Genomic DNA, 12,967 nt, shown 5'->3' with positions numbered 1-12,967 from the left:
TTGTCTGTGTAAGTCCGTCGAAGGAATGTCACTGTCTAATAAGATATTATATATATAAGATATTAATTTTTCTGTATTAGGATGTTTGTTCCAACATTCATCAAGAATTTCTGAATTTCTAATTCGAAAATTTTGGGAGTTCGATTTTACATAATCTCTAAGTTGAAGATATCTGAAATAATCATTTCCTCGAAGTCCATAAGTCTGTTGCAACTCCTGAAATGTCAGAAAAGTGCCTTCCTTGTAAAGTTGTCCCATATTTTTAATTCCATAATTCTTCCATTGTGTAAAACCCCCGTCCAACCATGAAGGCTTAAACAAAGGATTATTCACAATTGGAAGAAAAAGTGATAAATTATCTAATTTTAATGTCTTTTTTAATTGTTTCCAAATTCGTATAGCACTAAATATTATAGGGTTTTCCCTATAAATTTTTTTGTTTAATTTAGACGTAGCAAATAATATCGAACCGATATCAAAAGGTAAACAATCTTCCTTTTCCATTTTTAACCAGTCTGGTTGATGATCTATTTTTTTCCAACCAGAAATTCATATTTTTAATATTAACTGCCCAGAAATAAAACAAAAAATTGGGTAAAACCAAGCCTCCATTTATTTTTGATTTACACAAGTGTCTTTTGTTTATCCTATGATTCTTATAATCCCAGATGAAATCATTAACAATAGAGTCCAATTTTAAAAAAAGTTTTTTGCCAGATATATCGGAATTGTCTGAAAAAGGTATAATATTTGCGGTAAAAAAATCATTTTTATGGCATTGATTTTGCCTAACCATTGAGATAGGAAGTGTTTTCCAGTATTGAATATTCTTATGTAGTTTGTTCAGTAATGGGGGGAAATTTGCTTTAAATAATGATGTATATATCTTAGTTACATAAATACCTAGATATTTAAATTTTTCATTTACTATTTTAAATGGAAATTGTTGTATTATCTGTTTGTTATGTTCCCTTATTGGCATAATTTCACTTTTATTCCAATTTATTCTGTATCCTGAAAGTGAACCAAATTGGGTTATTAGCTTTAATAAGTTTGGAATACTAATTTCTGGTTTTGTAATGTAAATTAATACATCATCTGCGTATAGAGAAATGTTATTCACTGTGTCCTTTGTGTTATACCCATGTATTTCCGGATGCCCCCTAACTCTTTCTGCCAGTGGCTCAATAGCAAACGCAAATAATAATGGAGATAATGGGCATCCTTGTCTACAACCTCTAGATAGGCTAAATTTAGGTGACAACCTTTGGTTTGTAAATATTCTAGCCGTGGGATTTGTATATAACAGTTTTATCCATGTACAGAATTTCTCCCCTAGCTGCATATTTTCCATCACCGAAAATAAATAAGGCCATTCGACCTGATCAAATGCTTTTTCAGCGTCAAGTGAAATTATTGCTAGATCTTCATTAATAATTCTCTTAGAATATATAATATTAAATAATCTTCTTAGATTATAATATGAGTACCGTTTCTGAATAAAGCCTGTTTGGTCAGGGTGTATTAATTTATTCATCACTGTACTTAATCTATGCGCTAGTATTTTAGTTAAAATTTTCTGATCTGTATTTAAAAGTGCAATTGCTCTGTATGATCCCGGGTCTTCCAGATCTTTATCAGCTTTAGGAATAAGTGTTATTATTGATTCATTTAAAGTGTCTGGAAGTTTCTGTTGAGATATATATACTCATACAGTCTTTGTAAACGTGGGCTAAGCAAATCATAAAATTTTTATAAAATTCGGAACCTAAACCATCTGGTCCTACTGCTTTACCATTTTTTAAGAGCCAATAGACTCCTCAATATCCTTTATCGTAATCTCCCTTTCTAATAATTCTCTATCGTTTGAATCTAAACCTTTTAAATTACATTTTATTAAAAAATCTGCTATTCCTTCTGATTGTGCTACGGTTTTAGTTGAATAAAGGTTATGATAGTATTGGAGAAATCTATCATTTATATCCTTGGGCATTTTTAATAATTCTCCTGTCTCTGTTCTAATTTTATGAATTGTTTTTTCCCCTTCCATTTTTCGTAACTGACGTGCTAATAATTTTTGTGGTTTGTCTCCAAATTCAAAATGTAGTTGTTTGGTTTTTTGATAAAGTTTTATTACTTGTTCTGAATACATTTTATTTAATTTATATTTCAATACAGCAATTTTATTATGTTTTAAAGTAGATGGCATTCTCGCATTTTCTATATCTAGTTGCTTGATTTCAATTTCCAATGTTTGTTGCTTAATCCTGTTCTCTTTATTATAAAATGCTTGAGCAGAAATTAATGTACCTCGAACATACGCTTTAAACGTTTCCCACATAAGAGAAGTAGGTGTGTCAGGGTTATCATTTACCTCAAAAAATATTTGAATCTGTTTAATAATATATTCCTGGCATGATCTTTCGTTCAAAATTTGTGGGTTAAATCTCCAATATGCTTGTTTCTCGGACATTCCATTTAATTTAATCATGAATGTTACAGGTGCGTGATCTGAGATTATAATGTTATGGTATTTTGAATTATAAATAAATGGGATAAACGTAGAGTCAACTAAAAAATAATCTATTCTTGAGTATGTTTTGTGTACTGGTGAGTAAAATGAATATTCCCGTCCCGTTGGGTTTTCTATTCTCCAGATATCCTTAATATTAGTGGTATTAATAAATGAATTTAGAAATACACTTGATTGAGATTTTACTTTTTTTTGCCTTGATGATCTGTCTAAGTATGGATCTAATGTACAATTGAAGTCTCCTCCAATTATTAATTTATATTGTGTAAATTCAGGAATTTTATTAAATGTTTTATTAAAAAACTTGGGGTTATCAAAATTAGGCCCATAAACATTAAGAAGAATCACTTTTTCTCCATTTAACTCTCCAACTAATATAATATATCTACCATCAATATCCACTATTGTTGAAGAGTTCTTAAAAGGTATTCCTTTACGAATTAGTATTGCAACTCCTCTGGACTTATGGGAAAAGGAGGAATGATATGATTCAGCGATCCACTTAGCTTTAAGTCTATGTTGAGATTCCTTTTTAAGGTGTGTTTCTTGTAGAAATATTATATCTGTTTTGATTAAATTTAGATGTGCCAAAACTTTACCTCTCTTAATTGGTTCATTAATTCCCTTGACATTCCAACTACAAAATGTTATTCCCTGACCCCCTCTTATCATATTAACATCTTGCATATTGTTTCTAAGGTGGTCTATAACCGAGCAGAAGGTACAACACATAGAACCTGACCCTGCTCCCGAACCTCAAATAGATGAATTTAAAATCATATACATCGCTCTTCCGAACACATCTCCTTGTATTAGTCTTATTTTTCCATTCAAACATTAAATTATAAAAATATTTAAAGTGAAAAAAGTGATAGAGTTGGTTAGTATAGGGTGAAAGAAAAAGAACTACATCTACAATTAGTGTAGTTAGTGATAGCCACACTAACGTGGCTAGAATTCTAAAGACTTCCGTAGCCTTTGTAAAAAAAAAAAATTTCCAGCTCCGTGCCCGAAGAAAAAAAAGATTATTTCTAACATTCAAATAACTTCTTTGGGAGTAACAAACTTATTTACATATCCATACGTACACACACACAATATGCACACATATATATATATATATATATATATATATACACATACATATATATACATATATACCCACATGTATCCATACATAAACACGTGACCCTGCAGAAAAATTCAAAAACCGCAAAAATTCCCAACGTTATTATTCTCACATATCATATTAATTTTTTCGCTAAATCTATAAATTTAATTTTAAATCGAAAAATAAAGAGAAAAACCGTTAAACTTTTTTAATGACGTAATCTAATTTACCTCTTGCATATCTTCCTATATAATATAAGTATGTAATTCATTTCTACGTTAATCGAAGACTATTAATTATTAATCATTGTTATCAATCATATACAGTATTAAATTTTTATGAGAAATGTTAATGTTAATAATTTTAGTAGTAATATAGATATTTAATAAGTATTAGTTGTTACATATATAGTTAGGCATGAATATACAGATAATAATATTGATTAATAAACCAAAATACAAAGATCACGGTTTTATCCAATGTCCTCCGTCCATTTCGGTTTCCGAATGTCCTTAAAGCTCTTAAAAGAACTTTAAAGGTCCTTTTAGATCTGGCTTGACTCCTAAGGAGTAATGAGAATTCTTCCGTCTATGGTCATGTTATTGACTTTTTGGGCATATTCCAGTGCTTTTTCATGGTCTGTAAAAAAGTGCTCCTTGGACTTGTAGAGGACTCTTAGTCTTGCGGGGTAAAACAAACTGTATTTCAGATCAGGTACATCCTTCAGTATTCTCTTTGTCTCAGTGAACAGCGCTCTTTTCTTGAAGACTTCTGCCGGATAATCTCGATAAATACTGAATCTCGCACCTTCAAAAAGGAGCTGTCCACCTCGAACAATTTTCTTCATTAAATCATCAAATTCATGATCCAATTCCTGGGCGTGCACATCTCTGAAGATCTTTCCTGGTCCGAGAACACTAATGCAATCATCAAAAAAGCACATCAGCGCCTCTACTTCCTGAGAAGATTACGGAGAGTCGGATTGTCAAGGAAGACTCTCTCTAACTTCTACAGGTGCACAGTCGAGAACATGCTGACCGGTTGCATCGTGGCTTGGTTCGGCAATTTGAGCGCCCTGGAAAGGAAAAGACTACAAAAAGTAGTAAACACTGCCCAGTCCATCATCGGCTCTGACCTTCCTTCCATCGAGGGGATCTATCGCAGTCGCTGCCTCAAAAAGGCTGGCAGTATCATGAAAGACCCACACCATCCTGGCCACACACTCATCTCCCTGCTACCTTCAGGTAGAAGGTACAGGAGCCTGAAGACTGCAACAACCAGGTTCAGGAATAGTTACTTCCCCTCAGCCATCAGGCTATTAAACCTGGCTCGGACAAAACTCTGATTATTACCAACCACTTTCTGTTATTTGCACTATCAGTTTATTTATTCATGTGTGTATATATTTATATCATGGTATATGGACACATTTATCTGTTTTGTAGTAAATGCCTACTATTTTCTGTGTGCTTAAGCAAAGCAAGAATTTCATTGTCCTATACAGGGTTACATGACAATAAACTAACTTAAACTTGAACTTGAACAATTGTACCTTTACGATAATTTGTCTTGGACGGCCATCATCTTGTATACGACGTCCCTGCGCTCTATGAGCTCGACCGAGTGAAGGTTTGTGATCCAATTTTAAGGCCTTTTGTAATAGGTCTGCCACAAAATCCCGCGTACCCATTTCCTTCTCACTTCCTTCTTTCACCCCTACAATTCTTAGATTCTTACGTCTTTGACGCCCCTCCAAATCAATACACTTATCATTTAATTTGATCACCATATCGGAGAGGCGTTGGTTTTCAATAAGGAGTCGACTTACAGTTTCCACACTTGTCGTCACCGAATTCTCAAGTTCGGTTATCACTGTTCTATGCTGATCAAGTATGTGATAAATGGGGTCCACCTTCGTTTCCACCGAAACAAGCCTGGTTTCCAGCACTTCCATCTGATCCTTGATCTCTTCCTCCCTCGTCTTCTTCCAGATTTCCAACATTTGTTTAACGGTAGAAAGCATTTCTGCTTTAAAATCTACCTTAAAGGTACCCCTCTCTATCTCCCCCTCTCTCTATCTCCCCTCCCTCTCTCTCCCCCCTCTCCCTCTCCCTTCTCTCCCCTCCCTCTCCCCCACTCTCTCTCTACCCCCCTCTCTCTCCCCTCTCTATCTCCTCCTCTCTCTCCCCTCCTCTCTCCCCCTCTCTCTCCTCTCTCTCCCCCACTCTCTCTCCTCTCTCTCTCCCTCTCTTTCTCCCCTCTCCCTCTCCCCTCTTCCCCGTCCCACTCCTCCCCTCTCTAGCTCCACTCTCAGCATAAGAGACATCACCTGTGACAGAATGATATGGGTGAGACACACACACACACACGCACACACACGTATACACACACACGTATACACACACACACACGCACGCACACACACACGTATACACACACACGCGCACACATACACGCACACACACACACACGCGCACGCATACACACACACACACACAAGCACACACACACACACTACATTATACAAGAGTAAAAACTCTCTCCCCTTCTGTCCCCTTCCCACTCTCACTCCCCTTCTCCCCCTCTCTCCCTCTCTCCGCCTCTCTCTCCCCCTCTCCGCCTCTCTCTACCCCTCTCTCTCCCCCTCCCTCTCTCCCTCTACAACTCTCTCCCCTTCCCCCCCTCTCTCCCTCCACCTCTCTCTCCCCCTCGCTCCCCCTCTCTCTCTCCCCCTTTCTCTCTCCCTCTCTCCCCCTCTCTCTCCGCCTCTCTCTCCCCCTCTCTCCCCCTCTCTCCCTCTACAACTCTCTCCCCTTCTCCCTCTCTCCCCCTTCTCTCTCCCCCTCTCCCTCAACAACTCTCTTCCCTTCTCCCCCTCTCTCACTCCCCCTCTCTCCCCTCCCCTCTCTCTCCCCTTCTCTCTCCCCCCTCTCCGCCTCTCTCCCCCTCTCCCTCTCTCCGCCTCTCTCTCCCCCTCTCTCTCCGCCTCTCTCTCCCCTTCTCTCTCCCCCTCTCACTCCTCCTCTCCCTCTCCCCTTCTCCCCCTCTCTCTCCCTCTACAACTCTCTCCCCTTCTCCCCCTCTCTCTCCCTCTCTCCGCCTCTCTCTCCCCCTCTCTCTCCTCTCCTCCCCCCTCTCCCCTCTCTCTCTCTCACCCTGATTGGCAGCATCTTTTCTATTGAACTTAACATTGATATAAGTCAGATCTTCCCCCATTGCGTTCGTGCTCACACCGGCCGATCTCTCTCAAGAACGTGTGGACAGCGAGAGAGAGAGAGGGTGGGGAGAGTGTGGGGAGACAGAGGAAGCGAGAGAGAGGGCGGGTTTGAGATTCAAGATTGAAGATTCAAGAGGGTTTATTATCATGTGTCCCAGATAGGACAATGAAATTCTTGCTTTGCTTCAGCACAACAGAATATAGAAGGCAAAAATAAATAAATAGAGAACAGAACAGAGAGAGAGGGAGAGAGTGACATCAGGGCTGCCAACTCTCACGCCTTGAGCGTGAGAATCACGCATTTCCACAAATTCTCACGCTGATCACAAATTTCTCACGCTCTGTCGTGAGAAGTTCTGTGATCAACGAGAATTTCAAAACTCACATCGACTGCATGGGCCACGGGTGTTCGAGAGCCGGGGCTGAGGGAGGGATGGAAGCAGAAGCAGCGGCGGGGACAGATGTAGGACGGGGAGCTGGGGCTGGCTAGTGTTTGCCGGACTGGTGAGTGTTTGTGGGGCTGGCTAGTGTTTGTGGGGCTGGCTAGTGTTTTCCAGACTGGCGAGTGTTTGTCGGGCTGGCGAGTGTTTGCCGGGCTGGCTAGTGTTTGCCGGGCTGGCTAGTGTTTGCACGGCTGGCGAGTGTTTACCGGGCTGGCGAGTGTTTGCCGGGCTGGCGAGTGTTTTCCAGACTGGCGCGTGTTTGTCGGGCTGGCTAGTGTTTGTGGGGCTGGCTAGTGTTTGCCGGGCTGGCTAGTGTTTGTGGGGCTGGCTAGTGTTTTCCAGACTGGCGAGTGTTTGTCGGGCTGGCTAGTGTTTTCCAGACTGGCTAGTATTTGCCGGGCTGGCTAGTGTTTGTGGGGCTGGCTAGTGTTTTCCAGACTGGCTAGTATTTGCCGGGCTGGCGAGTGTTTGCCGGGCTGGTGAGTGTTTTCCAGACTGGCGAGTGTTTGTCGGGCTGGCTAGTGTTTTACAGACTGGCTAGTATTTCCTGGGCTGGCTAGTGTTTGTGGGGCTGGCTAGTGTTTTCCAGACTGGCGAGTGTTTGTCGGGCTGGCTAGTGTTTTCCAGACTGGCTATTATTTGCCGGGCTGGCTAGTGTTTGTGGGGCTGGCGAGTGTTTGCCGAGCTGGCGAGTGTTTTCCAGACTGGCTAGTGTTTGTCGGGTTGGCGAGTGTTTACCGGGCTGGTGAGTGTTTGTGGGGCTGGCGAGTGTTTGTCAGGCTGGCGAGTGTTTGCGGGGCTGGCGAGTGTTTGTCGGGCTGGCGAGTGTTTGCCGGGCTGGCGAGTGTTTGTCGGGCTGGCTAGTGTGTGTGGGGCTGGCGAGTGTGTGTGGGTCTGGGTAGTGTTTTCCAGACTGGCGAGTATTTGTCGGGCTGGCGAGTGTTTGCGGGGCTGGCGAGTGTTTGTCGGGCTGGCTAGTGTGTGTGGGGCTGGCGAGTGTGTGTGGGTCTGGGTAGTGTTTTCCAGACTGGCGAGTGTGTGTGGGGCTGGCGAGTGTGTGTGGGGCTGGCTAGTGTTTTCCAGACTGGCGAGTGTTTGTCGGGCTGGCGAGTGTTTGCCGGGCTGGCTAGTGTTTGCCGGGCTGGCGAGTGTTTGTCGGGCTGGCTAGTGTGTGTGGGGCTGGCGAGTGTGTGTGGGTCTGGGTAGTGTTTTCCAGACTGGCGAGTGTGTGTGTGGGGCTGGCGAGTGTGTGTGGGGCTGGCTAGTGTTTTCCAGACTGGCGAGTGTTTGTCGGGCTGGCGAGTGTTTGCCGGGCTGGCTAGTGTTTGCCGGGCTGGCGAGTGTTTGTCGGGCTGGCGAGTGTTTGCCGGGCTGGCGAGTGTTTACCGGGCTGGCTAGTGTTTGCCGGGCTGGCGAGTGTTTGTCGGGCTGACTAGTGTTTGCCAGGCTGGCGAGTGTTTGTCGGGCTGGCGAGTGTTTGTCGGGCTGGCGAGTGTTTGTCGGGCTGGCGAGTGTTTGCCGGGCTGGCGAGTGTTTGTCGGGCTGGCGAGTGTTTGCCGGGCTGGCTAGTGTTTGTCGGGCTGGCGAGTGTTTGTCGGGCTGGCGAGTCGCTCGCTGCATCTCCGGCCATGGAGCAGCCTTAGTACAAGAGTCCCGGGCTGTTGGAGGCGTCAGAAGCATTGAGCCACTGCCGTTAGAGTCTCTGTGCCGAATTTGCCCTGGTGACCGGCACGGACCAGGCAACGTCTCTGGAGAGAAGGAATGGGTGATGTTTCTGGTCACTACGGGTCTCGACCCGAAACGTCACCCATTCCTTGCAGTTGTACAGGGTCTTGGTGAGACCACACCTGGAGTATTGCGTACAGTTTTGGTCTCCTAATCTGAGGAAAGACATTCTTGCCATAGAGGGAGTACAGAGAAGGTTCACCAGACTGATTCCTGGGATGTCAGGACTTTCATATGAAGAAAGAGTGGATAGACTCGGCTTGTACTCGCTAGAATTTAGAAGATTGAGGGGGGATCTTATAGAAACTTACAAAATTCTTAAGGGGTTGGACAGGCTAGATGCAGGAAGATTGTTCCCGATGTTGGGGAAGTCCAGGACAAGGGGCCACACACACAGTTTAAGGATAAGAGGGAAGTCTTTTAGGACCGAGATGAGGAAAACATTTTTTTTCACACACAGAGAGTGGTGAATCTGTGGAATTCTCTGCCACAGAAGGTAGTTGAGGCCACAGTTCATTGGCTATATTTAAGAGGGAGTTAGATGTGGCCCTTGTGGCTAAAGGGATCAGGGGGTATGGAGAGAAGGCAGGTACAGGATACTGAGTTGGATGATCAGCCATGATCATATTGAATGGCGGTGCAGGCTCGAAGGGCCGAATGGCCTCTACTCCTGCACCTGTTGTCTATGTTTCTGTGGCTGATCATCCCCAATCCCCCTCCTGAACACTCCACACCCCACCCCCCGCCCCCCCCTGAACACTCCACACCCCATCACCTCCCCCCCGAACCCTCTCTTCACCCTCCACACCCCATCCTACTGAACCCTCTCTATGTCCACCACATCCCACCCCCTCTCCCAAACCCTGCACCCTCCACATCCCTTCCAAACCCTCTCTGCACCCTCTCCCCTCTCTCCCAAACCCTCTCTGCACCCTACAAACCCCGTGCCCACCCTCACGAACCCTCTCTGCACCCTCCACACCCCATCAAATAGCGAAAGGCCTGGACAGAGTGGATGTGGAGAGGATGTTTCCACCAGTGGGAGAGTCTAGGACCAGAGGGCACAGCCTCAAAATTAAAGGATGTACCTTTAGACTGGAGATGATGAGGAATTTCTTGAGCTGGAGGGTGGTGAATCTGTGGGATTCATTGCCGCAGACGGCTGTCATTAGGTATTTTTAAGGCGGAGGTTGACAGATTCTTCATTCGTACGGGTGTCAGGGCTATGGGGAGAAGGCAGGAGAATGGGGTTGAGAGGGAGAGATAGATCAGCCGTGATTGTCTATATCTCTCGTTTCCCTTATCCGTAACCAGACTGAAGAAGGGTCTCGACCCGAAACGTCACCCATTCCTTCTCTCCAGAGATGCTGCCTGTCCCGCTGAGTTACTCCAGCTTTTTGTGTCTAACCATGATTGAATGGCGGAGTAGACTAGATGGGCCGACTGGCCTCATTCTGCAGGTCCCCACGGCAGACCCCTCTCTGCCCGGTGATGCATAAACTCGGGGCATCACTGGGTGGCTGCGGCCGCAGGAACCCCTTCCCTGATGAGCGGGGACCCGGTTGACAAACGGCGCCACTCTCCCCGGGGATTCACCGTGGCGCGTACAGCGGTAGAGTTGCTGCCTTACAGCAAAATGCAGCGCTGGAGACCTGGGTTCGATCCCGACTACGGGCGCTGTCCGTACGGAGTTTGCACGTTCTCCCCGTGACCTGCGTGGGTTTTCTCCCAGAGCTCCGGCTTCCTCCCACATTCCAAAGACGTGCAGGTTTGCAAGTTAATTGGCTTGGTGAATGTCAACATTGTCCCTAGTGGGTGTAGGATACGTTTGTGACATCCAGTGGTGGTGATTATAGGCAAAGATACAGAGCAACGGAGACGTGCTGTATCCCCTCTCTACCCCCTCCCTATCTGGTCCCCTCCTCTCACCCCCCTCTCCTCTCTCCCCACCCCCGTTCTCTTTACCCGCCCCCTTCTCCTCTCCCCCTACCCCCCTTCTCCTCTCCCCCTCACCCCCTTCTCCTCTCCCCCTCACCCCCTTCTCCTCTCCCCCTCACCCCCTTCTCCTCTCCCCTCCCCCATCTCTCCCCTTTCTCTCTTCCCCTTCTCTTTCTCTCTTCCTCTCCCCACCTCTCCCCTCTTTCTCTCTCTCCACACTCTCTCCCCTCCCTCTTTCCCCCGTCTCTCTCTTCCTCCCCTTTCTCTCCCCCTCTCTCTCCCCTCTTTTTCTCTCCTCCTCTCTTTCTCCCTCTCCATCTCTCCCCCACCTCAGTATCCCATCCTAACAACCTGAACTAACAACTAACAACCTCTGTCTGTCTGTCTACTACACGTTGTTGTCATTCAAGATGCAACGGTGAAAGCAACAGGTGTCCTAAACTTTCTGAGGCGCAACTTTCATCATTGTTCAACTTCTGTCAAGGAGAAGCTATACTTCACCCTCGTTAGACCTCATTTGGACTCCGCAGTTGCAGCTTGGGACCCATACACAAATAAAAACATTTCTTCCATCCAACGTGTCAAAAAACAAGATTGAACAAATTCTATCCAAATATATCCCCCATTTGTGATAAATGTTTATCCCAAAACGCAACTATAACACACTCTTTTGCTTCCTGCATAAAACTTTATAGATTTTGGAGTGATATTTTTGAAATATTTACAAAATTATTTAAGATAAGAATGGAACCTAATACTGAAATGATTATATTTGGAGTAATGGAAGATGGGAATAAATTGAAATCATCTCAAAATTTATTTTTAAATTATGGTTTAATAATAGCAACAGTGACCCGACTGCCGTGAAACCTCCCTATTGCGGTTAGTTAGTGATGAACTAACAACCTCTGTCTGTCTACTACATGTTATGATTCAAGATGATTTAAACTTCACACCTGGCCCCTCGCCCGCTCTGTCTGTCGGTCTACTACATGTTATGATTCAAGGTGATTTAAACTTCACACCTGGCCCCTCGCCCGCTCTGTCTGTCTGTCTGTCTGTCTACTACACGTTGTTGTCATTATTCAAGATGATTTAAACTTCCCACCTGTGTTTATTCAGCCCATTTCCAGCGGGAATGTGAAGGTCGGCCGTGGAGAAGCGAACGAACTCCCAGTGACCGAGCGCGCGGGCGGGCGGGCGAGCGGCCGTTGGTGAAGAACCTTCTGGAAACGGCGGGAAAAACAACGGGCGGCAACGGCTGAGGGAGCGCGAGCGGGAGCGGCGACAGTTGGTGGCTGGGATCCCGGCGGCCATCTTGACTACTGGCAGGTCCAGTCCAGTCCAGTCTCCCGTTGACGTCGATGCGCGGGGTGAAGCCAGAGGCGGCCATCTTGACTACTGGCAGTCCGGGTGGAGCTGGAGCGCGAGCGCGAGCGGCGACAGTTGGTGGCTGGGATCCCGGCGGCCATCTTGACTCCCGGCAGCCAGTCATGACGTCAGTCAAGTCTCCCGTTGACGGCAACAGTGCGGTCTGTGTCCGCGCGCCCGCCCGCCCGCCCGGGAGCGATGGTCGACAGTCGGGGTGGGTGAGTGTGTGTGTGTGGGGTATGTGGGCGGGTGGATCAATCAATCAATCAATCAATCAATCAATGAGCGACATCAGGGCAACAGCTGGAGGCCGAGCCTGAGGTCAGGAGCGGTTTAACAGCGGCGGCGGCGGCGGCAAATGTTCTCAGCGGCGGATGGACGGTGAAGGGGGGGCGGGGAGAAAGCGTCGGAGTCGGGAGGATAACGGGCGTCGAAAGCTGCAGCTTATCCGCCCGGGAGCGAGTGTAACACAGTTTATCCGCCCGGGAGCGAGTGTAACACAGTTTATCCGCCCGGGAGCGAGTGTAACACAGTTTATCCGCCCGGGAGCGAGTGTAACACAGTTTATCCGCCCGGGAGCGAGTGTAACACAGTTTATCCGCCCGGGAGCGAGTGTAACACAGTTTATC

General features: G+C 45.6%; 1 protein-coding gene across 1 annotated transcript; it reads right to left on the bottom strand.

Moving 5' to 3' along the window:
* Positions 1 to 7,265: 7,265 nt before the first annotated feature.
* On the bottom strand, positions 7,266 to 9,025 carry LOC116969763 (2-isopropylmalate synthase-like). Its single transcript, XM_033016546.1, has 2 exons — positions 8,822 to 9,025; positions 7,266 to 7,546 (listed from the first exon to the last, which is right to left on the bottom strand). The coding sequence occupies exons 1-2, from the start codon at positions 8,982 to 8,984 to the stop codon at positions 7,386 to 7,388; spliced, it is 324 nt and encodes a 107-aa protein (XP_032872437.1). The 5' UTR covers positions 8,985 to 9,025; the 3' UTR covers positions 7,266 to 7,385.
* Between the last annotated feature and the right edge of the window lie 3,942 nt (positions 9,026 to 12,967).

The sequence above is a fragment of the Amblyraja radiata genome, unplaced genomic scaffold (assembly GCF_010909765.2).
Source record: "Amblyraja radiata isolate CabotCenter1 unplaced genomic scaffold, sAmbRad1.1.pri scaffold_1127_ctg1, whole genome shotgun sequence".
Classification (NCBI taxonomy): Eukaryota; Metazoa; Chordata; class Chondrichthyes; order Rajiformes; family Rajidae; genus Amblyraja; species Amblyraja radiata.
The sequence above is the reverse complement of the archived record's forward strand: the minus strand, read 5'-3'. Positions and strand labels throughout refer to the sequence as shown.